The sequence below is a fragment of the Ochotona princeps genome, chromosome 10 (genome assembly GCF_030435755.1).
Source record: "Ochotona princeps isolate mOchPri1 chromosome 10, mOchPri1.hap1, whole genome shotgun sequence".
Taxonomy (NCBI): domain Eukaryota; kingdom Metazoa; phylum Chordata; class Mammalia; order Lagomorpha; family Ochotonidae; genus Ochotona; species Ochotona princeps.
The window spans coordinates 47,973,796-48,001,183 of record NC_080841.1 but is presented as its reverse complement, the minus strand read 5'-3'; the positions used below and the strand labels follow the sequence as shown (position 1 = coordinate 48,001,183).

At 36.0% G+C, this 27,388-nt stretch overlaps 1 protein-coding gene across 5 annotated transcripts in view; it reads left to right on the top strand.

Annotated features, from left to right (window-relative positions):
- The window catches only part of RGS7 (regulator of G protein signaling 7), a 375,770-nt gene extending 348,688 nt beyond the window's left edge, over positions 1–27,082 (top strand). For 2 of the 5 annotated variants that reach the window (XM_058669393.1, XM_058669396.1), the window contains 4 exons: positions 1,111–1,297; positions 5,128–5,217; positions 6,482–6,535; positions 7,256–7,336. In XM_058669393.1, the coding sequence (XP_058525376.1) occupies positions 1,111–1,297; positions 5,128–5,217; positions 6,482–6,535; positions 7,256–7,330 (406 nt within the window). In that variant the 3' untranslated portion in view covers positions 7,331–7,336. Of the gene's footprint in view, positions 1–1,110; positions 1,298–5,127; positions 5,218–6,481; positions 6,536–7,255; positions 7,337–26,378 lie in introns of those variants that run through there. The other 3 variants (XM_058669397.1, XM_058669394.1, XM_058669395.1) reach the window with 2 other exon arrangements.
- The last annotated feature ends 306 nt before the right edge of the window (positions 27,083–27,388 follow it).

Here is a 27,388-nt window from a genome sequence, read left to right as displayed (position 1 = left end):
CCCTACCCTCCCTTCCACATTTCCCATCCATTCTCCTCCCTTCTTTCTTTTTTTTCCTTTTTTTTTTTAATATTTGCAATTTCGTACTTTAATTTCTCAATTATGGGCTTAACACTCTTAGGTAAAGATTTCAACATATAGAAAATAGAAAATAAGTCTGCTCTTTGAAAATATAGACAAAGGCTGTAAATAATAAATCTCAAAATATTAATCTCACTCATACAATGAGTACCTCATGTGTTAGCTGCCACTTCTGTGTAAAAGTTGCTTCTTCATGTACTAATTTGTCTTTTCTAATACAAGGGAAACCTTGCAGTTTTTTCTTGCTGGCAGAGCAGTTTCCCATTGCCCTCATTATTTGCATGAACAAAAGATCCAAAGAATACAGCAGAATGAGCTACTTTAGCTTGTCAATTGGTTGTTTTCTGCCCCACACCCTTATTGCTATCATTGCCCTGCTCATTTCTAATATATGACTGTTTATTAGCTACTTTTGATGCAGCAAAATTGGCACTTGATAGAGTTCGGGCTCTGATGGTGCTTTTTCAAGTTTTTTAAAGGGTCATTTATTTGTTTGAAAATTAGAGTAAAGCAGAGAGAAGGAGAAGTAGAGTGAGAAGAGAGTATCCAACTTCTGGTTCACCCCTTAAATGGCCTCAGCAAATGGGGCTGGGCCAAACTGAAACTAGGAGTCAGGAACTCTTTCCAGCCAGGCGCTCTTAACACATGGCTGGCAGAGGCCCAAGTACTTGGGTCATCTTCTGTTGCCTTCCTGGGTGCATTAACAGGGAACTGGATCAGAGCAGAGTAGCTAGGACTTGAACCAGCTCAGTGTTAGGCAATGCTAATATCAGAGACAATGGCTTAACTCCAAGTAGATATGTTTTAAACAAACAAAAAAGAAATTGTTTTCCATATTTCCATGCAATGCATTTTATACTGTACACACAGTACACAGAAGGAAGTCAAGCCAGGCCCAATATTGGAAACCTTCATGTGAAGTTTTGATTTATGTATCATGAAAAACTGTGTGATAGGGATACACGTGTTGTAATAAGAATATTCATATTGTGAACCATCTGAGTAAATACTGGCATCTGTTTTACGTAGATTCTGGCTAGCAGTGGAAGATCTGAAGAAAAGGCCCATTAGAGAAGTGCCCTCACGAGTTCAGGAAATATGGCAAGAATTTCTAGCTCCAGGAGCTCCCAGCGCCATCAACTTGGATTCTAAGAGTTACGACAAAACCACACAGAATGTGAAGGAACCTGGACGATATACATTTGAAGATGCTCAGGTTGGTACAGGTTGGGCTTCTCGTTTAAAAAAAAAAAGTGTTACTGATAAGTTCAGGAGAAACTTTAGTTTATTCAATCTAAATGCTATTATTTGTGGCATTTCCAATTTAGAAAGCTGTAAAGCCACCAAAATGATCAATAAAAGGGCAAAAACATTTTAGAGTGAACAGTTTTTTCAACTGGAATGTTTTCTGAATTTCAGTATTTTCACATGACACTTTTACATTTTCAAACTTTCAAATGACAATTTCAGGATTTTGACATTATGGTTTCTATTTTCTACTCTTTGGTCATCCAGTGTCTGATCAAACTTTCTAACAATGACCCTACACTGGTCACACAGATTTAAAATCTTTATCTTTAAAATGGAAATATGCAATTCTGACATTACTAAATTAGTACATACTCATACATATTGGTAGAACTGAATTGGCTCAAGTTATGTCAAACATAAATCAGTTTTATGTCTGATAAAAAAATAAGAGGTTCAGATATTTAGTCATTTTCAGGGTCATTATTAGGAGCATGTAGAGAGAAACCAATTAAAATGATTTTAATTTATAAGATGAAACTTTGTTATTTTCTCAATTTGGATCTTAGTTACCTTTTAAAAATATTGGAGTTTCCATTTTCTTTTTAAAATATTGGTGACCAACAAGAAAAATAACTTTGTGATAGGTAATATTACTTCCAAATGGTGTGTTAAATTTGTCTTGTAATTGAGAACATGCAAGCGCCCCAATTTCTTAAACCCCCTTTTTTTAAAGTCAGGAACAGTAACTCTAAAATGGGTTTTGTTTTAAAAACAGCATTAGAAAAATTAAATAACATTTGGAAAATGAAAAATAAAATATACAAATCCCTTTTCCAATTATAGTAGAAAAGACCAATTCAAATCAAGCATATCATATGTTTTCTGTGCCTTTTTTCAGTTTTTCTTTATTTTTTTTAAATTCTTTATTTTTCATGATACAGTTCCTTAGGCTCAGGGATTTTGCCTTTATTCCTCCTCCAGTCCTTCCCTTTTCCCACAACATTTTTCCTCTGTATTGTAACAGTAGCTTAGTTCCTCAACAACAGTCACAAGTTCATCACTCTACTATTTAAGTATATCCTAACTTGTAGGTATATTCTCTCTGATATAAGACAACCTCCTGAAAAATACAAGATCAGTGCCTGGCATTGTGGCTTAGTGGCTGGGGTCCTCATCTCGCACAGACCGGGATCCCATACAGATGCTGGTTCTAATCCCAGCGGCCTGGCTTCCCATCCAGCTCCCTACTTCTGACCTGGGAAAGCAGTCAAGGATGGCCCAAGGCCTTGGGACCGTGCACCCGCCTTGGAGATCTGAAGGGGCTCAGGGCTCCTGGCTTTGGATCAGTTCAGCTCCAGCCATTGCAGCTGCTTGGGGAGTGAATTATTGGACAGAAGATCTTCCTCTCTTTCTCTCCCCCTCTCTATATATCTGACTTTCCAATAAAAAAATGAAATAAATCTTAAAGAAAACAAGATCAGTAGATAATAGGTAAACATGTATATATATATATAAATTTTGATAGCTGAACTGTATAATGCTGTCTGGCATACTGAGAAGAGAAGCCGTGTTGCAGCATGCAACCCTGCTCGCAAATAAGAGGACTCAAAACGAAACTGTTAAATATACCTTGATGATAGAACACTAGACTCTACCGTTGTCTGTGCCTGTAATGCCATGACACACTTAAATAGCAGAATGTTGGACTTGTGCCTATTGATGAAGGACTATATTATTGTAATAATATAGGAGAAAATAGTGAGGGAGAATCAGCGGGGGGGTGGAGGGAGAGAATCATTGTGCTATGGAGCAGTACTAGAAAAAAATTTCAAAAAGAGGAAAGAGATTTGGCTTCAGTTTAAAGAAGTGAACCACTGTGAAGAAAACTAGCCCAAGTTTTAGCAGCTAGCCAGGTGCCTGATTCCCTGGGATTCAATTATGGTCTTCTATGTAGAAATAATTGAATTTTCAGAGACACGTGATGGAGAACAGGATGAAAATTCTGGCCCTTCTGTTCAGTTCCCTTTGGTTTATCTGTCTTTGAGTTCAAGATAAAGTCTCAAACATGGTTTTAGATAAATGATAGATAAATGGATAGATAGATAGATAATAGATAGATAGATAGATAGATAGATAGATAGATAGATAGATAGATAGATATGAATGGGTAAAATGTTTGCCATGCCTTTCATGAAGTCCTAAGAATGAACATTTGTTTGTTATCTGTGTCATTGAAAAGCATTCTTGCTTCATAAGGTCCTCAACAAAATGTAAGGGATTATTTTCTATGGAACATGTAACCTCCTGATCATGTATTTCTTTTTCAATTAACTTCATTTATTTGACTCTTACTTTTTGTGGAGTTTTTAAAATTCTGCCTTCAAAGAAATACTAGAAATCTGTGCCGTTGTGAGAGAAGAAATGCAATGTAACGGTTAGGAAGATAGATTCTGGAACTGAATTGCCTGGGATGTGCTCTGACCCTTACAAGTACTTCACTTGTTTCTGCCTCAGATTCTTAATGGAAAAAGTGCACATGGTAATGATTAAAGAAATGGATATAAACAATCCCTTGGATGTGTACCCAGCGTATCATAAAGTGTGTGTGAGCATTTACCATGCACATCTCATGCTCTGCTAAACACTTATCAGTCCTTTAGTACTCAAAATACTGCCAGTTCATAGATTCGAAAACTAAGGATAGGAGAGATAAACAAATATAAATCATACTGTCTGTATGTGGTAGATTTTGAGCATCATAGGATCTGAATCCCAAAGTTCTGAACTGCAAAATTCAACAGCATTACGTGTTTCAGTCACGCGCAGTTGCAGTTCCAAATTGTAAAGGCAAATAAATCTTGAGCTTAAAATCCAGGATGTTATTAAGTGGATCCAGAGTAACATCAACATACCTCTGATGAATTTAAGACCAGAGAAAATGAAGCAATATCTTAAAATATCAATTTTATCTAAATCAAAAGACATTAAGTCATCCAGGATACTCTCAAATAGCTCAAAACTACATATAACTGCTGTGTCCCCAGATGAGGAAGACCCAGGAGCTTTTAAACTCTGAGCAACAGTAGATTAAAGCAGACTTTCTTTAGAAAGAAAGATCGAATTGAATGGATACTGTTTTTCTTTGTTGAACTTCTTTTTCCATCATCATCCATCATGAAAACAGGACATTGCAAACTTATTAGGGTAAATGATTAAACATTTACTCAGTCTGTCATTGAATGGGTTTTTAACAAGCACACAGATTTTAAGATTTAGCAATTAAATGTCACAGAACTTATTTTTGGACTTGTGGTCTGACGCAGAGTCAGTGGGGAAAACAATTTTCCGTATAATTTGAACCAAAGAGATGAATCATTTGGTCAGTCTGCACATTCCCATAAACGGAGAGGCCAAGAGTATGCAGGATTATTTCTCAATTTGGATTTTACATCTTCCACTTTTGCCCTAGAGTCAAGATTTATTTGTTTACTCACATGTGCTATGCACTTTAACAATTTTAAATTATACCTGACATTTCATTTACTCCATTTCATTTTCTTAAATGAATGGTTGTGATTTTCTTTGTCAGTAGCCACAATACCATTTGAAACAGTGATACATGAGTGAAGCAATGAATTTGAAAATGTAAACTTTTCATAAACATAAGCAACATTATCATTACTATTTTTGCTTCTACTGGACTTATTCTCTGACCATACATGGTATGTCCTTATTGTGTCTTTCATTTTTCCTAAGAAATAGTAAAGAAGGTACTCCATCACTATTTCTTTTTAGGAGCACATTTACAAACTGATGAAAAGTGATTCGTACCCCCGTTTCATACGATCCAGTGCCTACCAGGAACTTCTACAGGCAAAGAAAAAGGTATTGGTGTTTTGTGACCTTTTTGAGATAACACTGATTTATGGTTACCTGGTGTCATTACTTCTGCTGGGCCCAGGGTATTGGACACATGGTAAGTAAGCATACTCCATGAGCCTCCCTAAAGCCTTTGCATTTTATAAAGGTCATTAACTTGGTTTTGTTTTGATTTGCTGATCACTTATTGTATTTTGTGTTTTTATGCTTTACAAATTTTATTAGAGTATTTTTTTGTGTTTCTTGTTACTTCTTCTGCATGCCTTGAATGTCATTACATCAGAAACCTGACAAAGGCTCCTTTTCGTCTACTAGCTGGAGTGTACGCTTTGCACCACCAGCTTCATAAATAAATAGTGACTGATTTTCCAGTGTGGTTACCAAAGTATAGTATTGAATACTTCTGAATATTTGTGTTTATCCAAATCATTTAGTATTCCTATAATAGTAACCAAGCATTCTTTCTAAGATTTATAAAATACATCATTATTTAAATCATGTTTATTATAAAAATTTCTTTATCTATAAGCTTTTGAACAATGAATGTAATGGAATATTGAAAATCTGGGCATAGAAATGAACATCAGTAATTATTTCTCATGGTAAAATAGTTCATAGCAACTTGAAACTCTGAGATTAAGTCAGAATTTGTGTAACTCATTTTCAGCAGTTAGAGTAATGACATCTGTTAAAAAGTCTATTTGCAAGTAGAAATGCCGTGCGATTATGATAGTATTATAACTACTAGCCCATATTTTACATTTCATTAACTCACATTGTGTAAAATCTGGCCAAATTTCAAGTGCCCATTAACCACAAGTACAGTATTAGACAGTATGAAAGAATATTTTCTTCCTTTCAGGAAGTGTAGTTTATCCACAGAAATGTATCCCTGTTAGAAAATGATGAGGAAATTCTGAAAACGTGCCAACAGAGCTCAAATATTTAAGCTTTCAAATGTCAACATAAAGCTTCGCCTAGCTACCTCATTTCTGCTTGGTTTGAGTTTGCTTCAGATCACACTTGGTTGCACAAGAAAATCTTGGGTGTCAAAATTCAAAGTACTCATGGCGCCAGAGCCCGTGTCTTGTGACATGACGCCATTCTTGGCAGCTCTGCTACCTTCATGGGCCCCATGATTTAAATCAGGGGTTTGATGTTGAATCATTTCATCATCCTGTCTTTCTCTGTCATTTTCCTTGCTTTTCTTTCTTTTATTTTTAAATGTTCCCTTATTTCCCTTCACCCTATCCCATCCCACATATGTAAGTCTGGAAACTCAATGGATCGAAGAACATCTTTTGAGAAATTTGCACAAAATGTGGTAAGTTTTTTTTTAGGAATTATGAATTATTAAGTCCAATGAGATTTCATGTACCCCCACTTTCAGACCCACTAATTCATCTTGCAATCTTTGATATAACAACAAATGTATCGCCCGTATTCAAATTCAGAACTTCATGCTCCTTAACTTTCTGTCTCAGCCTTCACTGTAGTAAAGATGACATGTATAAATAACTTTGTGTATCAAGTTAAATGTCTACTATGGTGCATAAAGTGAAGAAAGACAATTATACTTTGTATTTGTGTTTTTAGCCTATGTATCATTTTCTTGATTAAAGATAGTGCATGTATTTCTATGTTCTTTCCCTCAGCTCTCCATTAGGCTTAAAAGATTCAGAACAATGAGGATTCTGGGCTTTCTGCATCCACAAGGACAAAATTATCTATGGAGCAGTTTGAAGTCAACCACTTACTATAAATGGTGGTCACATAATGCTCCATCAAAACCCAGTAGCATTTGTCTCTTGTTCTGGTATTGAAAATCGTTGTATAAAATAATCCTGGAAACCTATGGTTTTCCTACCGGTGTTTTCTTAATACCTTGCCATGTGTTTTAGTAATATATATATATATATATATATTTATTTATTTGTTTGCTTGTGGGGTTCTTTTTTTATTTTTTGTGTTGTGCCAGTACCTTTGGAACTTTTTGACATTGTTTAAGCTCAAACTAAAGCCTTCAACACATTTATTTTTATAGGGCAGAAACATCCCTATTTTCCCATGCCATAAAAACTGTACACCAACACTGAGGGCCAGCACTAACCTGTTATGAAAAGAGGTAGAAAAATCTTGGTTTATACTCAAGTTTGTCTGCATTGTCTGTTGAGTTGTGTGGTTAGCTCCATGCTACTACATGTGTGTGTATGTTGTGGCTTTTGCCGTAATGGTCAGTTAAATGGAGTTATATGTGTTGAAATCAAAGCAAACTGGATTAAAAAAATATGGGTTTTGTTTTCAGTGTCTTTCCAGAATCCTTGTAGTAGAGACATTCATCAATTCTATTTTTGAATTGACATTGAGACTGTATAAAGAGTGTTGGAAAGATTTTAAGCAATAATGCATATTTTGAACATTCAATGTGACTGCATAAATATAAAGCATTGATAAAGAGGGACGCCAGGACTTAATCAACTTCAACCCTCACATGTTGAATTATCATATGAGAATCTTAGTCTTTTAAAGCATAAAATTTTATTAAACATGTCTCATAAGCCAATCATTGAAAGTCAAAAAAGTAAAAGAAATCACCCTAAATTTTGCTGGAGGAGGTGACTGAGTATCGCAGGGTTTCTGTGTATTGTTTAAGAATTGTTACAAATTAATTATTTTCTAAGGTAATGATACTGAAGTGTTGCTCTTGAGAAATTTTATTGAAATAACTGAAAACACTTAGAGTAATACAACTGGATAAAGAAAAAAAACCCGTCTTTTCTCTAGCACTAGCCTTATAAATACATTTGACCCACACCCCAACTCTTAAAATAGTACCACCTTGTTGCAAAGTGCAGATGCCAATACCAATACACAGTAAATTCCAGTGTTTCAGAGCACTAGAGAATAAAACATAACCCTCAAAAACTTATACTTCAAAATAACTATAAATGGAAAGTCTAAAGTTTCCCAGCCTGTTGAAATAAAAATTACCTGAGAAGATGGAAATGCTAATAACCCTGATTAGATCATGATATGTGGTATGCATTTATTAGCTAATATTATACATCATAGCTTTTTGTATGTTAATTTTAAAAATATGAACAAATAACCAAGAAGAAACCAAGTGCCAATAATTATCTCAAACATCCTGCTATGTTTTGGGATGGTTAAAATGATACATTTCTTGATTATAAAATTAATTTGTGGTATAAATAAAATATTATAATACAGGGGGTAAGGTAAACTGTTGCTGATTGGTGTTGGAGTGAGAAGAAAGTTCTATTTGCAATCTGAGGATTTCAAGAAGGTACATTTAACTGGATGAAAAGATTTCATTAAGTCCAAGAAGGGCAACCATCCTCTTACAGAAAAGGGGGGGAGGGAATAAGCCATCATTACTAAAAAAAATAGAAGTTAAGAAGACTTTGCAGATAAATACTCAAACACATATATGTAAAATATTGCAATAATTTTCAGATGAGCTTCAAACACATTGTTTACATTTAACCTTTTCCATCCAGAAAAATTAAAATGACATTTTTCATTGAATATGTTGTATGGTGTTGCTTTGCAGAAATGGAGATTAGGGAGAATCTCTGAATTTCTTCTTCCAAAGTGCTTTATTTTCAGGACTTGTAGGGCTCATAGTTGCGTCAGGCATCTGTAAATTCAGTTCTGTAGGAAACCTTTATAGGACACCTAAAGGGATGTAAACAGGCAAAGAATGATCTTATTAACATCTGATAGATATAATGGTGGGAAAATGGCATTCTCATAAACTTTTTAAAGCAGTCCTATATGCAGGTTTTTCTGTTAGCTATGGGAAGGTGGTGAGATACACAATATTTTAAAAAAAGAACCGGGGTAAGAAAGACGTGAGTCAGCCAATAGAAACCACGAAAGCAGCTAGGAAGATTGAGATCATGACAACTCATACTCATTGAATACATGGGCTAAAGCTGTTGTGATCCTCACAAATTGGGTATGACAATACCCTTATTTTTACTCATTTTAATAGTGATAAAATGGAAGCAGAAAAATATTGATTTCCCAAGATGACATAGTATAAGAGATGTTATCGACAACATTTACCTTATTCTTAAATTCTCTGTCTTTCCACTGATCCCCATCCTCAATGTAGCTTTTAGTGGATAGTCTATAAGTAAATAAATCTTGTCACCTGATGGGATACTCTTTCCAATCAGAGTCCACTTTCAGGTTGTTCCTATTTTAAGAAGTTTATTTACATGTTTCAACAGAACATTTTAATAAACTGGATAATGAAAATGGCACTACTATTTTTGTTTCACTCTAGTGTCAAAAAAAAGAATGCCAGCCAGTTTTTCCAACACCCCTGAACTTGCTTAGGTCACCCAGATGAATAAGCCCTTGCCAACATTTTAGAGACTATGCAATCAGCTAAGAGTTACATAACATTTTTAACCTTTCGAAGACCTCTGTTCCTTTGTGTTTGCTTTGCTGTTTACAGGTACAACCATACTGGAAGATAGGCAGGTATGGCTTCACTGTCACAGATGAGCAAATAAGGAAGAAAGAATTGAAATCATTTCAACAGTATCAGTGTTCAAGCAGGAGAGAGGAAGCAAGATCTTCTTGCTTTAAATTCATTCATCTTCATAAATTACTCTTTTTTCTTTTTTCATTGCACCCAAAACAAGTGAGATTAGAATAAGTGACATTTGTAAATAATTTCACCTTGGCTTAAACCTCTAGAAATTTCATTTCTTGTTATTTATTCTTAACTTCTTTGTTGTCTTGGCAATCAGGGAAGTCTCCTAAGGCCCATATTCAGAATTTACTAAGTTGCTTTATGGCTTTAAACATTATACAAAGGTTTAAACTTTGTTAAATTATTATTCAAGCTCTTTGACAAAGTTAAAGTACCTTACTAATTGCAAGAACGTTTTCCTCTATGACTACCACCAAATGTAACACCATTTCTCCACCTGTCAAAATATCATAGTCGCTGTCTGTCTGCCACACAAATCTTACAAAGAACAATCAGGAAAGTAAGGGACAAAAGCCTAGGTGGATAGATCAGCCAAGCCTTCTTTCCACTGAGGGTTACAAAAATAGTGCCAACTTGATGACTCACTTTCTTTCCTTAGTCTGTGTAAAGTGAAAATTAAATCAATCTGACTTTTGCTCCAATGGGATGGAAACTAATATTGTAAAAAGGTTAATGTGGAACACATGAGGATTCACTGATAGAACATCTTTTTGAGAAAACTTGAACCCTAGTGAAAACAGTTATCTTCAGAGCCTTCAGAGGAATCCGTAGAGAAGGTCTGGCGGCCTCCGTGGCTGCTTCATCCTTCTGCCCTGTTCACTTATACTAGTACATTCAGCTTCTTAGTCGTTCTCTGGAAACCATAACAAATATCCACAAGTTATGTAGACATCTGGAGAGAATGTTAACAGAAGGACTGGATTAGCTATGTCATCACCTGACCAGCTGATCAATTCTGTATTTGGGTCTATAATGTTAAATTTATTATATGTATTGCTTATGGATGTGAGTAAAAACACATATGATTCTATAGCTGATTTTAAGTATTCAGGATGCAAGATATGCAATACTTAGTTCCTTTAGAATGTTCCTTTTGGTTAAATTAAATTAAATGAGTATCTATACCCATTTTGGAGGTCCTGCTTAATGCAACCTACCCAAATTTTATACAAATATAATAAATAGTAAATATGATAAAAGAACCTAGGCCTGAGAACGTGATAAATTTAGTTTCAGATTTATAACTTGCCCTACACTTTCTTTCCATTTGAAAAACAGTGAACCTCAGTATTTTTCATCTCTAACCTAATAAAACATAGTTTTAATTACCACTTAAGCAAATGTCTATACACATATAAGAATAGATTGTGACGAGCCGAAATAGCTCAGTTGGGAGAGCGTTAGACTGAAGAATAGATTGTGTTTGAATACACTGTAGAAATATGTTATTCACTTAAAATGTATTAAAAAATTTTTTTGTCTTTTAGGTCATTTCATATTCTTTTACATGATTCTATTTATTTACTAATGAAACTTCTTAGAAAAAGTTTGGAATGTATTTTCTAATTCTCAATTGATGGAAATTTAGAGTTCCTTTATTTATTGCTGTTATAAAGCAAAGTATGATAATCATCCTTCCAGTTAGATATTGCTTTTCCTTTCATATTTATACAAATTCACTGTTTGGTTAAATGGAAGACAAAGTCATAAGGGGGTAGAAATCAGTTTATCTGTTTGTTTTTTTGAAAGTAGAAAAGTTTTAACTAACTTAACTAAGAGAAAGAGAAGTTTCAAACAATATGATCAGTGAGGATGGTAGAAGAGAGACCAGACCATTGAGATCTCACAGTCTAGGGGTATTCATAAGTTATTACCACATTATCTCCAAGGGACAAAAGTAGTGAATGATTATACATTCATTACTGGGAAGGCCAAGGGCAGTCTTAATGGAATCCTTTCTAGTTTGTTTTTATCAAAACCTGTTATTGTTGATAAGTGTTGCAAGGGGTTTCCATCTTCACTTGTTTTTGTGTATATGCTGGGAAGGAGCTTTGGGATAATGTTAGTCTGCCTTACTTTTAGTCCCAGGCTTCCTCATTCCCACCTCTGCTGATGGAAATGCTGGCTGCTGACAAGGGTAGGGTGATGAGCTCTCTCACTTCTCCAAGCTGAGTAGGGGCAAAGCAATCAAGCTGTGATTCCAGCAGGAAGTGGACTCTTTCGTGGGCCCCAGTGCCATCTTGCTCAGGCTGTTTCTTTCTGAGCTTTTATGTGCGTTACCACCCAGAATCTCATTGCTTCAAGGTTGGAGGAAGCAGTTACACTAAGCAGATTAAATACACAGGTTAAAATCAATCAAGCAGATTAATACACAGATTAAATACAAGGGGCAGATAATTAATGAAGGAAGCCAGGCCATTTTAGCTATTAGAGTTACTAGATAGTTGAGCTGTGAAGTCGAGTAGCAGTAAGACAGCAGAACATAAGTATTAGGAACACAACACATACAGGGACCACTGCTTCACTAGTTTAGTGGGAACCCTGTGCTAGTCTCCATTTTGCTTTTGAACCCCTAGAATCAACGTGTTGCTGGAGCTTTTGCATGGCTTTACAATGTCCCTGTGCCTTGAGGTTGTCTATTATGGATCTTATGCCTTTAAGAGTCTTGGATTTTTCATGGATATTGTCTATGACAGGAAGACGAGTCTTTAAAATGAACCTGGATAGACTGAGCAGTTACAGCCTGAACAACTTTTCCTTGGATGCGCCAAAGTTTTGGATTAATGTCTATTCCCTGTCGGAGGGATGCCTAAAGTTTCCCCTTTCTAATAAGAACTTTGATTTTCATATGGGCCCAGAAATCCAAATGCACTGGACTCTCTAGGATGATCAAAAAGAAGTGAGTGGATTTCAGATCATTCCAGACAGGTTAGCTGAAATATCAAACTTGGGTAGGTCCTGGGACACCTTTTAAGTCACTATGAAAGAGAGGGGTCCAAGGATAGAGCAAAGATTAGAGGAAGTTGCTCCCCTATTCTAGAAGCAAATTTGTAGACTTTCTTCCACTATGAGGACCACCTGGAGTTCCTGGCTGCTGATCTGATGTGTTGTCAGACCATGTGAAGAGAGCCCTGGACCCTTTTAATCTGATGCAGGAGGTCTGTCAGGAATTTCTGACCCTTCAGGAGCAGTCAAGTCCCCAATGAGCTGTCTTCAGATAGGACATTGCCCCAGGACATTTTTCAGCAATTCTTGGTAAACTACTCACTGCCTCTTATCTTCAGTTTTTCCTTAACACAAGGGGATATAGTAAATGGAAAATTTATTATGGAAGGCGGGAATCATATTTCATGTTCTTGATTTCTGAAACCACTAGCGTTACACATTAATGACAGGCCTCTCTTGCCAATGGGTCCTGTTTGTGTAAAGTGGTGTATTCATTGTCTCAGGGCTTATCTTTTTTTTTTTTTTAAAGACACTTTCAAAAAATTCTAAGGTTATTTCTAGTCCCTGGTATAATGACTTTTAATTTTCTTTCTATCATATATAAAAATCTGTTGTGAAGTTTCCTTCACCAACTTCAATACCCACCATGAGTCCAAATAACCTGCAAGCCACCATCTCCACCCAGTATAACGCAATGAATAATACAAATACTAGACTTGGGATTTACAGATCCCATCCAGCTATGGAGCCCTGATCCATGCAAAGCAGTGCAGACTCAAGACTATTTGTGCAGTGCCTTCAGCACCCAGGCCTGATCCATTTGGACTGAACCTCAGCTCTGCTCAGAATTGAGTCACAGTAGTCTTGGTTGAGTACTCTTGCCTCTGACATTTGTGTTTATAGAAACATAACTGTAAGGAAACTATGTTGGAAAGGATCCTGGAGTGTCAGAAAAGAATATTTATCGCATTTCCACTAGGTTTGTTCACCAGGAATAATACCAGTGGGCAAAACTGCTCTGTTGGTCTGGGACATGCTCATATGCCACATTTATATTTTTTCTTTTATATACGATTGCGTCATTCTTACACCATTTACTCATCCACATATATTGTGTTTTGATATGTGGTTGCTTATATGCTACCCCTTATGAAAAAGTCTATCCTTACTTTCATTTCTCTTGATAATTATTCCTACTAAAATGAAGTACAGACAAATCTTAGAGTATTCAAAATTCAAGTTCTAGATTATGTTGATAATAATAAAGTTCTAGTATAGTAAAACCACTGTGAAACTGATCAGACCCTCAATTTGCTTCCATCATACTATACAAGCAGATTAGGAACTACGAGAGAGAAAGTTTAGGTTAGTTTTGCCCCCGGGAATTTACCTTAAAGAATAATTTCTGTCTTTTTTTCCTAGTTGAATGCCATGTAGTTTTGTTCCCTGTGAATACAGATACATTAAGATAGAGAAGCTACGTTAGAAAATTCCATCAACACCTTCATACCACAGAGAAAACTAACTTGTGAAAGTAATTTGTGAAATGGTTTTTGTGTTTCCCTGCTTTTGATGTTACCAGCAGGCACATAAAGAATCTGGTCAAGGATGAACTATTTTCTCCTCTTATGTTATGGTCCCGAAACGCATCATTTATCACTTCATCATTGGCAGATGTGGCTATCCATGTCTTTTATTGTAACTGGTTTTATTGAAACTGGTTCTGGCGATGGTTCACTTGAAGAAACAAGTTTAGTTTCCCTGCAGTGTGATGTAAATTGATTGGTGTCAGTGTTTCAGACCATGTAGCCCAATATTGTTTTGACAATATATCTTTTTTGCTTTCCTCTGTTAGCATCATTCGTATTTAAGTTGCCACTCAAGTTCTGTAAGCTATGAATTATAGAGAGGTTTTTGGTCCTAGCATTTCCTAAGGAATGTTGCATAACCATTCAGTTGACAGATTCTGGTGGGAAATGCTTCTTTTGCCCCTGCCTATGCCAGAAGCAAAATATTCAATAGCATTTCTCAAAGTACTATTCTACTTTAAAATGATTTTTGTTTATTTGAAAGATGTCTTTCAAACAGGAGAGTGTGCACACAAGACAGATCCTCTGTTTACCAGTTCACTCTCCAAACAGCCAGCAACAAGAACATTGGCAGGAAACTTCACTAGAACTAGAGTGGCTGAGACTCAAACCAGGCGTTCTGATATGATACTGGCATCCCAGGCAGGTTTTTACCTGCTGTGACTGCCCCATGAAAACTATGCTAATGAACATGAAGCCATAGCTTTGTGCTAGTGTCTGAGGAAGCATCAGCTAAAGACCATCTATGTGACAGGTTGGTTCAGTGGTACCCATGTGTTAAAGCACTGCTGATACTTTCATCACAAAATGACTGCCTGGTATAATAAAAGTGCATACTGTGGGATTTACATTTTGTTTTCTATTGGACAGGACAGGTAATTAGACATAGGCCCTGATCATAGGAAGTATATGTGGAAAGATGTGAATCAAAAATCACGTCTTTGAACACAGGATGAACAAATGCACCTAAGTTAATTCATTCTTCTCATGAAACTTAACAGTTTAATGAACAGAACTAATTCTCCACAGGCTTCCTGAATGTAAATCATAGTCGTTTTCCTTAAAGCAACACAGACTAGGCAAAGAAAAAATGAAGGCCTAACCTAAACATCACCTACTCACTAGTTGGGGAATCTGACCCTATAGGAAAGCGCACATAAAGAGGGAACCGGAAAGAGGATTGAAAGGTAAGGACTACTGCAGAGATCTGTGGTTACAGTAACAGAGTACAGAAATGGCAATCAGAAAGATACAATGTTTTCAGGTTTTACATGTACACATAGGCTATCTTCAGCTACAGGACAGATAAGGGTGGAAAGCAAGCTAACAGAATCCAGAGATATCGTATCTTTAATAACTATAAATAATTATAGTTATTATATCCATATATATACAAATAACAGTTATATATACAAATACAAAAAATATAGTCACATATATACACAAATAATATAGTTATTATATCCAGAGATATCCTATTATGATGTGTTTGTGTCATAAGCAGCTATTGCAGTCACTCATACATTGGATGACAATGACGAAGACAGTGAAACAGAAGCGAGGGAGGAACAATACTTGAAACTCCAATAAATTCATCATGTGCTAGAACATTTTAAAACCAACTTGGCAATAAAAAAAGAAAAATCAAACTGACTTTGGAATCAAAAAATATGAAATATTAAATACATCTTTTGTTTGATCATCTTAGTTCTTATTTCAAAATACTTAAACTTGAATTATACAAATGTGACCTAAAACTTATATTAACCTACAGCATTGTCGTTGAGTAAAGAAAAAAAAAAGATGCAGGAATGTTTGTGCGTATCCACATACTTAGCATAGCCTTTGGCAGAGCACTGAACAGATGATCAGCTCTCAAAACCCGTGATCTCACTGATTCAACAGCATTGAAAATAATTAAGTAGATGAATGGAATCTTATCAAAAGTTCGGGGGCAAACCATTTGTCTGTGCTTACAAATTCATTTTATACAGTTAAGAAAATTGTAAATAGAATTGAATTGACAAAGATTGGGCTAATGGGTATGTCCAAATTTAATTTCCACCAAAGTATGGTGACCTAATTATTATTTGTAGTGATTACGTTAGCCACCAGCTCAGGATCTCTTCCCAGTCATCTAGTTCTAATTTTCCCCTGCTCACTGTAAAGCCACACATTGCAGTATATATATTCACCAGCATTTCTTCATGGAGGACTTGTTCAGAAATGAAAACCATCTATAGACTAAGAGTAAGCTACGGGTGCAGCTTCCCCTTACATTCTAGTACGTAAAGGCAAACACTACAATAGGTAAGTTAAAATAGACATCTTTGTCTAAATCAAATCTGTTCACAATCAGAGTTGCATTTTGTGCATGTCTGCAGATACTCTGCTTCATATTTCATGTGCCATTAATGGTTGCTAGACTACAAGCCAAGATTGGGCAAAATCCCATGTCCTCTGCATTGTGATCACATACTGATGGCTGTTGTCATTCTTCTTCTCAATGACCCAGATCTAAACATAATAGGATCAGAAATTGGACCGTCCTGAATATACTAATTATACCTATAGTTTAACACAGCAGAGACTATTATTAAACCAGGCAATGGCAGATATTGCAAATCTTGGCAACAATTTCTACACTGCTCTTTCATTTCTGGAGGAAAAAAATCCAACTTTTTATTTTTGACTCAAGTTAGGAAGATCTTACTTTGATATTAAAGGGGTTTTTGTTTGTTTTTAGTTTTGTTTCATAAGCAATGACGGCATTGCCCAGTAGATGTGGCTCAGGTACTACAAAGGGGAATAAGCAGCACCCAGTAGCAAGGCCTCTCAGAAGGTTTAATTTAATCCATCTCTGGTAAGACCCAAGAACTTCATTTTTAACCAAGGTTCAGTGGTTCTGCTGGTGGTGGTCTTGCAGAGCACAGTTTGAAAATCTCCATGCTCCACTGATTGGTGTCACAGGTGGGAGAGTTTGCCTCCCTATCCTTTTCATCACACATAGGTGGTGTTCTACAACCTATGGTGGAGTTACTTAGTTACTTAGTTATGGTGGAATTACTTAGTTCTGAAAATCAGTTACTTAAAAAGACTCGAAAAAGATATCTTTAATAGTGTTATAAAATAATTGTGAATAAGATTTTCATTGGAAAATTGGCTTCTGATGCTTTCTCAAGTAATTTTTTTTCTTCCTCAACCATAGTTGCTGCAGTTCATTAATAGCCCCTGCCCCCCAAACCAAAGCTGAACACTACAGAGTGTAGGCACATCACCTCTCTGGTTTTGTGTCTTGTAAGTTCTACAAGCTAACCTAAAAATTTGAATGAGTTCTCCACATTTACCCCTAATCAGTAAAATGTTCAAAAGCCTTTGGGGACTTAAAATGTGATTTAAAGAAAAAAGCCATATAATTTAAGACAAGAAAGCTAGAATGTGGCAGGATTTAATTTTTCCAGTCTTGTTATGCTTCTGGGGTTTTATTTGTTGTTTGTTTTATGTGAATCTGTTCATTTACCCTTAGTCTAACTAAATTTATTTTGGGAGTTACAGCTCATCTTTGCAGATTTTTTTTAGTTTTTTAAAAAGATTTATTTATTTTATTACAAAGTCAGATACACAGAGAGGAGAGACAGAGAGGAAGATCTTCCGTCCGATGTTTCACTCCCCAAGTGAGCCTCAACGGCCGGTGTGCGTCGATCCGATGCTGGGAACCAGGAACCTCCTCCGGGTCTCCCACATGGGTGCAGGGTCCCAAGGCTTTGGGCCGTCCTCGACTGCTTTCCCAGGCCACAAGCAGGGAGCTGGATGGGAAGTGGAGCTGCCGGGATTAGAACTGGCGCCCATATGGGATCCTGGGGCATTCAAGGCAAGGACTTTTAGCTGCTAGGCCACGCCGCCAGGCCCATCCTTGCAGATTTATGAGTCTTTTTCCATACCTTTATTACCCAGTGCTTTAACCAAGATTGCCACCTTGTAGCATGCATGCATTGTATCAGAATTCCATCAGTTTACTCGAACTAGTGACTAAACATGCCATAAAGAACAAAGAGAAAGGTTCACTATTGGAATCCTAAGTGCACCTTGGAGAGAGTTGTTTACTTGGTAATGGGCTTCATTCTTTTCTGTCTCATCCATAGGGATACAAGCTCTTATCTGCAAATCTTTTTAAAAATATACCTTTGACTGACAAGATTCGACTGTAATTTATAAATGAAATTCTTCACAACCACATTATCAGAACAATGTGCCATCTAAAAATGAACAAAGAACTTGAATGCTTCAACAGGAGAAACACAAGAGTTTCTATCTTTCTCTGTATGTATAGATAAAAAAATACCCAAGAAATACTTGACAAAAATATGATAAAAATTACTGGTATGAATATCTAAGTATAATCCAAAACAATAAAAAAATTCTATCTCCTTCAAAGAGATTAGTTACTTAACCATATCTAATTTTAGGAAGGAGTACAAAATTAGGGGATTTAATTTACTGCTTATAGAAACCAGGCTGTGGAGTGACAGAAAGTGGCAAAGTCTCAAATATTTCTCTTTGAGTCAGTCATTCAACTACCAGTAATTTAATCTTTAAAAACCCAGATATGCAGATGTCGCCATGTATAACTGTTGGTTGCAATATATAACTGCCACATGTAGGATACTTTCTGAATTATAAAACCGTGGATTTCTTTATTGCATCAGGTTATCCTATTCATGAAGTACTATGTCAACATTAAAATCAGATTTTAGATCACAACATTTTATCTTCAATACTGCCCATATTTGACCTAAGTATTTTATATGTGTTTTGCATAGTGTATGTGTTTATGTAATATATATCTATAGATATATATTTGTGGTTTCAACTATACTATGTGTGTTTATATGTTATCTAGAACTAACATTTTACAATTTATTTACTTATTGTGTCCATTGGAGTCTGATGTTTCTGATCAGTTCTGTAATATTTAATTTTCTCCTAAAAGTTAGTTGCATCTGTCTAAATTGATTTCCTATCTCACTGATGCATTGTATGTTAGTAACCTACTCAAATTACTTAGAACTAGTTTATTTCTCCTTTTTTCCACATTAAGGCTCTGCAAAATGAACTACAAAAATCTTTCTTAAATATCAAGAAATTTAGATTATCTTTAATGTTTTAAGAACTCATAAACTTCCCACAGTTTTGCCAGAATTATTCACCCTGTTTTAAGAAACTCGCTTGCCTGTTTATCCAAGATAATTTATGTCACTTAAATCAGGACAGATATCTGGGTAAACACATCCCTGAGCTTCCATCCCTCCTTATCATTCGCTCGATTGAAGACAGATTCTGCAGATCAGTAAGCTAATAGGAAGGATATAGCCAGGTTCCCTCATCTGTCATCCTCAAGTGCTGCTCTCCCTCCAAGTTAAAAGTTAGCTGGTTAAGACATTTGAAACCAATTATCCAGGTTTCTGGAAGTGGATGCTTAAAATCAGATTTCCAATCCAAGAGTTCCACTCCTACCAACCATCAAATGCTTATTTGAGACATCTGTGATTATATTAATATTAGTCATTTAACAGTTATCTCCTCCAAACGTTACAGCTTGACACTATAATATGATAATAATGGAAACATTCTAGTGCTGGTCCTTTGATCAAGATTTCAGAGAGGGAATTGGTAGAGTTTAGGGAATGATTTGTGAGTTTCAGCAAAAAAAAAAAAAAAGGACAGGAAATTCATTTTTCAAAAGCCACAGGGGTGTGCACAGACATGTCCCAACATAGATTTTGGGGGTATATTTGAAAGAGCAACAGGTGCAATAGACCAGACTAAGAACTATTGTTTAGAGTGACCATAGGTTATCTGAAAGTCCAGGGAAGTAAAATAAAGGGTATTGAAATTCAGGCAAAAAAATATTAGTATTTATAAATAGAACAAGGGAACTTTTTCAGCATGAGTGAAGAAACAGACAAATGTCACTGTTTAGTTGAGCATCTTAAGACTACTGCCTAGACCAATAGCATCTCATCATCACTGAATGGTCAGCAGAGAATCTGGACATGGGGGCAGGAAAGTGCATCACGCAAACTCAGGGAAAGGCAGTGATAAGATTTTCCCTTTTTTCTTTGCCACTACCATATCATAATCTCTTTAGTTTACAGTTCATTTTAAAATGCAGTTCCAAGTCTACGGCAAACTGTAGGAGACACTTGGAGGTAACAGAAGGTGATAAGCAATAATTTTAAAAGAGTAGCAAGAGTTCACTTTGTTTCGTTTTACAAATGTTTGAGTCATTGATGACCCTTTAGTTAGGTTTATAAGCTCCTTCATAGCCCCCTTCTAAAAATATGCTTCCCTTTTTTTCCCTCACTGTGATCATTGTGCTCTAAACATGGACTGCTTCATCTTTTAAGACAATAATAGAATGTGGGCTTAGTGAGCCAAATGCATGTATCTGCTCTGTGCTTCCATTGTGAATAAAGAGGTGCAGGAGAGAGGGGGAAGCTGCTTTCATCTTCCTGGTGCCCTAGACCTTCAAGCTGGAATTAATGGCCTGGCCTTCACACTCATTTTCACTGACTGTGGCAATCTTCTGCAAATACCTTTTAAGACCAAGAATGTATTTTTTTGATATCAAATAAAATTTACAAATATTGATAGTTCCCTAGGAAAAGTAAAAAACAAACATAAAGGTTATTTTTTCAATTTAAAATCCCACCCTTCCTACTCCAAATTTATAACAAAATGTGAACAAAACCTTTGGGATGTGGTGAGGATATTTAGTGGAGATAAGGTGTTAGTGAGAAATACTACAATATTCTCCTTATGTGTATGACTATCATATTATACAGTAGAAAGATATTATGTGCTCACTTAAATGCCAGCTAAAATCACACGGTTATTTTATTTTGTACTTAAATAACGGGCTTCTTCTTCCACCATATTATCCATTAGCTACATATTATAGTCTTACAGGGTTTTGAGTTTTTGTTTTGTTCTGAATGTCTGTATTTGTCTTTTCCCATACATTTCTGTTTCCACTTTAGTTTGCCTTAGAATCTAACAGAAAGGATTTAAGTCACCTACTATGTATAGTCATGTGAGTAAAAATTGATTTTTGACACAAGTTAGTGAATTACTGGAAGCAACTTGGTTTAAGGAGTTTGGCTGTTTGGGTTTCCAGAGTAAAGGTTTAGGACTTAGCTATAAAAATTACTCATACTTGTCAACTTGGAAGAAATCTGGAAAGATAACTGGTAGGGCTGGTTCTATACCTTCCAAGGAAACTGAAGTAGCTGCAGTGAAAATTTAGTACCTGTATTCCATAAAGGAAGAGATCAGTGTTTTTTCTAATAGAGCAACTGATACATGTAGGGTACATGGATCTGCTTCCTTTGCGCACTGGAGTAGGGCTCTTGTGAGTTTTTTCTTTTTCTTTCCTGCATGTAAAGAAGGCAGAAGGTGCCTGTGGTTTGCTCAAGAAACAAATGATCCACATCCTCAGACCCATTAGGCAACCCTTTAACATCACTGGCCTGTTAAGTTATTTTCCCTGTTTGTTGTACCTAAATTTGGTCTTCAATGACTCCAGTACACAAAGCATATATCCATATTGCCTATTAGATAGATACATAGCACATGAAATGTTTTAATGGTTGACTATGCTAAAATATATACACATATTTTCCCATTTCTGCTTAATGTTTTTTTTTTCTGTTAACTAAAATCATTGCATTTTGTAACTTGAATTTATCTATGGGCTTCTACTGAAGATGGTTTTTAACCATTTCGTAAGTCAAGAATATATTAAGCTAAACATGTACCACATGTCATTTTTATTTTATTAGTAACTTGAGAGCATTTGAAAATTGAAAATGAGAAAATAACTAGAAGGGAACCATGTTTGTTTTTTGTAATTCGGTTTATAAAATGACTGTGGTTTACATAGTTCTGATTTAAAAAGGCTATATCCTCATTGATGTTTTAATTTGGATTTCCCTTATTGCCAGGGAACTGGAGCATTTTTTCATATGTTTATTTGCCATTTGGGTTTGTTCCTTTGTGAGGTGTCTGCCCATTTCCCGTGCCCATTTCTTGAGTGGCTTGTTTGTTTTGGTGTTTTGGCTGTTTCGTAGTTCTTTGTATATTCTGGAGATTAGCCCTTTATCACCTACGTAGTGCGCAAAGATCTTCTCCCATTCTGTGGGTTGCTTTTTTACTTTATTGATTGTTTCCTTTGCTGTACAGAAGCTTCTTAGTTTGATGAGGTCCCATTTGTTTGAGGTACCACCTAACGCCAGTAAGACTGGCCCACATGAATAAAAGCACCAACAACACTTGTTGGCGAGGTTGCAGGGAAAAGGGAACCCTACTCCACTGCTGGTGGGGCTGCAGGCTGGTACAGCCTCTATGGAAATCAATATGGAGAACATTCAAACAACTCAAATTCAACATACCGTATGATCCGACAATAGCACTCCTAGGAATATATCCAGAACACTTGTTTTATGAGAAACCAACATGCACTCCTATGTTCATAGCAGCACAGTCAGTAATTGCAAAAACATGGAAGCAGCCAAAATGCCCATCAGCAGAGGATTGGATAAGAAAGCTATGATTCATCTACTCCATGGAATACTACTCAGCTATTAAAAAAAACAAAATGCAGTTCTTTGTGGTCAAATGGGCCAAACTGGAAACCACAATGCTAAGGGAAATGAGCCAATCCCAAAAGGTTAAATACCACATGTTTGCCTTAATTTAAGATGATATGATGTTATGTATAACATGTTATGTTAGGTTTGTTATACGTTGTGTATAAACTAAATTGAAATATCAATGAGGTGGTCACAGAAGGTGGCTGGGAACTCGCATTTACTTTTACCATATTGGTTACTCATTACTATGTCAATTAATTCCATAATGATGTAAATTTTTGCTGATGGTATGTTGGAGCTTTTAATTGATCGGGAGGATACTCTGCTGGCTCTGTCTTCAGACCAGAGAGGGTATACCTAAGAAGCCGTTGAACTTGACTGGACAATAAGAAGCCGTTGGACTCTCTGTTTGGTATATGCTTGCAATGGGGGAACCTCAACTGAACTTGAACTGTGGTTATGCAACAAGGTGGAGGAATCCACCATGGTGGGAGGGTTTGGGGAGGGGTGGGGAGAATCCAAGTACCTATGAAACTGTGTTACATAATACAATGTAATTAGTGAATTAAAAATAATAAATAAATTTTTAAAAAAAGGCTATATCCAAGTTTCGAAAGCCCTCCTATATTTTTTCAATTAATTACATTTCATTTTATGACACAGTTTCATAGGCTCTGGGATTCCCCCAACCCCTCCCCTACCCTCCCCCCATGGTGGATTCCTCCACCTTGTTGCAGTATTACAGTTCAAATCTGGTCAAGATTTTTTCATTGCAAGCATATACCAAGCATAGAGTCCAGCATCTTATTGTCCAGATAAATTCAGTGGTTTCCTGGGGAGACCATCTCTGATCTGAAGGGAGAGCTGGCAGAATATCATCCTGACCAATTAAAAGCCACAACATAACATCAACAACAATTTACAACAATTACAACATTATGGAGTTAATTGACATGGTATTGAGTAACCAATATGTTAGAAAATGCAGGCTCTTAACCACATCCTGTGACTACTTCATTGACATTTCAATTTTAATTTATAACAACTGGCTTCTATACACGTTAAAATGTAAAGCCCTCCTATTTTAATGTAACCTTTTCAAATTTGTCAAAATCTTGGACCAAGTCACAATAGTCTAATCTTAAGAGAATTTCTGTTAACACCTTTCCCCTTGTCTTCTACAATATCAGAATTGACTCTTATGTGTCAAATAAGATGGACTTTCCTCCATTGCACTAGAAAGAACATTGCATTAGAAAGAACAATAATTTTTTAAAGATAAATTATTCAGGTGAAAAATGTTTTAAAAATATTATACAGAAAATATATATATATATAATGCATGCATTTATATAAGTAGCACAGATTCGATGGTAACACACATAAAAAATGATATAGCCTGAAAATATTGAAAAATATTTTTATTACGTTTGATTAACTTACTGTCCAGGTTTGGGGTAGGACAGCAGTATAATTTTAGCTTTCAATTACTAGCCACTTTCTGATCTTCTCTGAGTGAGTTTGACTGAGTGTCCTAATGAAGAAAAGCGGATAAAGAGACTGTTATCAATAACAATCATATAATAATGTATTAGCCAACAGAACTAACATCCATAGCCTACTTCTATCAGTTTTCAGAGCCAGCTTCCTAAAAATACCATGTTGTTATTTTCATCTTAGTAATAAAACAGAAATGAAATGGATGCAGTGTGGTAGTCCCTTTAGCACACATGTCTGGGAAACTTGTCTGGGTTTATGAATGGCACCTTCTCATCATGTCCTCCCATGAAGCAAAGAGCAGCCAAGTTCTCTAAGCCTCTTTTGCAAGGCTGTTAGTCCCATTCACAACCTACTTACCTTACAAAAAGGTCCTAATACCTTCACTTTGGTGTTTTTAAGAGGCTTTCCGGGAAGACACAAACATTGCATCCTAGTGGGCAGGAAGTGCAAGTCTTACTTTACAAGTATGGGTTCCTTTTAACAATCATCTTTCTCCTATTATTTTTTTTTTCTCCTAAAAAGTGACTCAGGCACACCTTAAAGCGAAATTACTTCAGGTCCAACTTTGGCATCTAATGTTACCAGTTGCTGAAAGCTCACTTGTTAATCCTATTTCACAATTAACAGGAAATGATCATATAGAATATATAGAAAGTTTGATCACAAAATTAATAATAATTTCTTAAGATCGGTCATCTTTTGTATAATGTAACCCCTAGAGCCTGAATGTTTGTCTTCCCTGCCACCCACATGTATGTGTTATATCCTAAACTTCGATGTGGCCTGTGGATGGCGGTCATGAAAATGCAGCCCTTTGCACCACATAAGGACACCAAGGGAAGGCGTAATATGTGAGCTAGGTGGAGAGCCCTCAGAAGATGCCAAAATTCCAGCATCTTGGTCTTGTACTGTCTGGCCAACAGAACTACAAGAAATAAAGTTCTGTTATGGATAAGCTACCCAGTGTGTGATTTGTTCTAATAGCAGCCCAGGTGAGCTAAGGACAATGATAATGAGTGATGAAGTTTTATGCCAACACTGCCCAACCCATTATCAAACTCTGATTAGGTAGCAAAATAAAAACTGTTGCTGTGACTGTAACTCATCCTTACTCATATTTCCCCCTAAATCTGTTGCTTTTCTCTTATTATTAATCCTATGAGAGGTTAAAGATTGACTTAATAAGTAGATCATTATTTTACCAGGAAATATAAATTGAGAGAAGAAATTGAAATCACCAATCAATAACCTAAATTCTGGCTTAAAAAATCCAGTTTCTTATCTCTTCAATATTTGTAAAGAGCAGAAACAGCACTGGCTTTCAAAAATATCCCAAAATGAATGCATACACAGTAGATAGAATCCAAAGATACTGCATTTTTCTAGGTTCGAGGTTCAGCGAAGTCAGGTGGGAGAGGCAGATGTATGAGCAGCACATTTTTCTCTATTAACTAAAGAAGATAGAGGACACACAGAATCTATATTTTCCACAAATCACACCTCAAAAGTAGATTTTCTTTCATTAGTTCATGCTCTCCACATGTTTAGACATTTATGGATGCAACATATCATTGAATAAGAATGCATTCACATTGCTGTTTTTCAGAGCATCTCACTAAATTTTGTTAATCCATTTCTAGCCAGTTGGGAATCTAGCTGTTACCTCATTGCTAAGCCTCAATTAAACGTTTATGGACATGTTTTATGATTTGCTAATCTGTTCTGTGAAACCATCAGTCTGTTTGCAATGGGGAGGAAGAGGGAGGGAGGACTGGAGGGGGTCATTTTGTTTGCTGTGTTGGTGGAGGGCAGGGTTGGGGGATGAAGACTGGTCATGGCATCGATCTAAGATGTACCCTCAAGGGTTCACATTTGACCCTTGCGTACAAATCAGTGTTAGTATTTTCAGTGATCGTACCTGATTTTCTTATTTTATATTTTTTTCCACAGGGGAAGTCTCTGACGTCAAAGAGATTAACAAGCCTTGTTCAGTCTTACTAAAAGGAAGCTGACTCGTAGCATGGGAGCCGATTGGAGTTGTTGCACATAATTTATAGCTCCTTCTTTCCACCTGGAGCAGAGGACATTAGAACAAGGTGTTGCATGAGCAAAGGACTTCTGTGTGTGCGCATTAAGGCATTACCATCTTCAAGAAACTCTACCATCTCAATGCCTCCATTTCATAGTGTTGTCTGCTTTCTTCTTCCTTCTACTCTACTGGATCTGTGTATTTTCCTTTTTAACAAGTTCAAGTGAAGTAAAACCTTTCTGTTTTTGCTTTTGTTTTGTTTTTGCTCCTCTCTCCTCTTAAAGCTTCTAGTAGACACACAGTTCACTCAAATTCAGTCAGTCACAAACTGGAAGAATTATAAAAGAAAATATAAGTATATATCAATAAGTATACACATGGCTTCACATTTATTAAACAATAAATTAGCACAGAAAGTATCATTTCACAGATGTGTTCACATTCACAGCAAGCTCATGTCTTTGTTGTATGGACATTCTCAGTTGATGTCTCTGGCATTTATTTTTATACCATGTTTAAACAAAAACACCTTTTACTCCAGATGTATGAAAGTTGATCCCTTCTCTGTAAATTTGTGTATGTTTATATTGTTATTTTACCTTTCATTAAAAGATGCAGAATCTCATTGCTTTTGTAAGTTTTGACTTCCGTGGTAACTGAAAACAAGAATGCTAAGATTGCATTCACAGTTATCGCAATTTAAGGGACTGCCCTGAAATGTGTTTCAAGGTTTTAAGACAAGGTTGGATGTACTAACAATCAGAAACAGATTAAAATCACATGGAGTCTAGCTTGGGACAAAGTATTCTTTTTCTTCCATGAAATTCCAACACAAATTGGCCTTCCTCGTTTTCCTACTTATTAAATGAAGACCTTTTGCCAAAATATGAGCATGTGTGTTGTGATGATAATTATTTATTTTTTAGAAAAA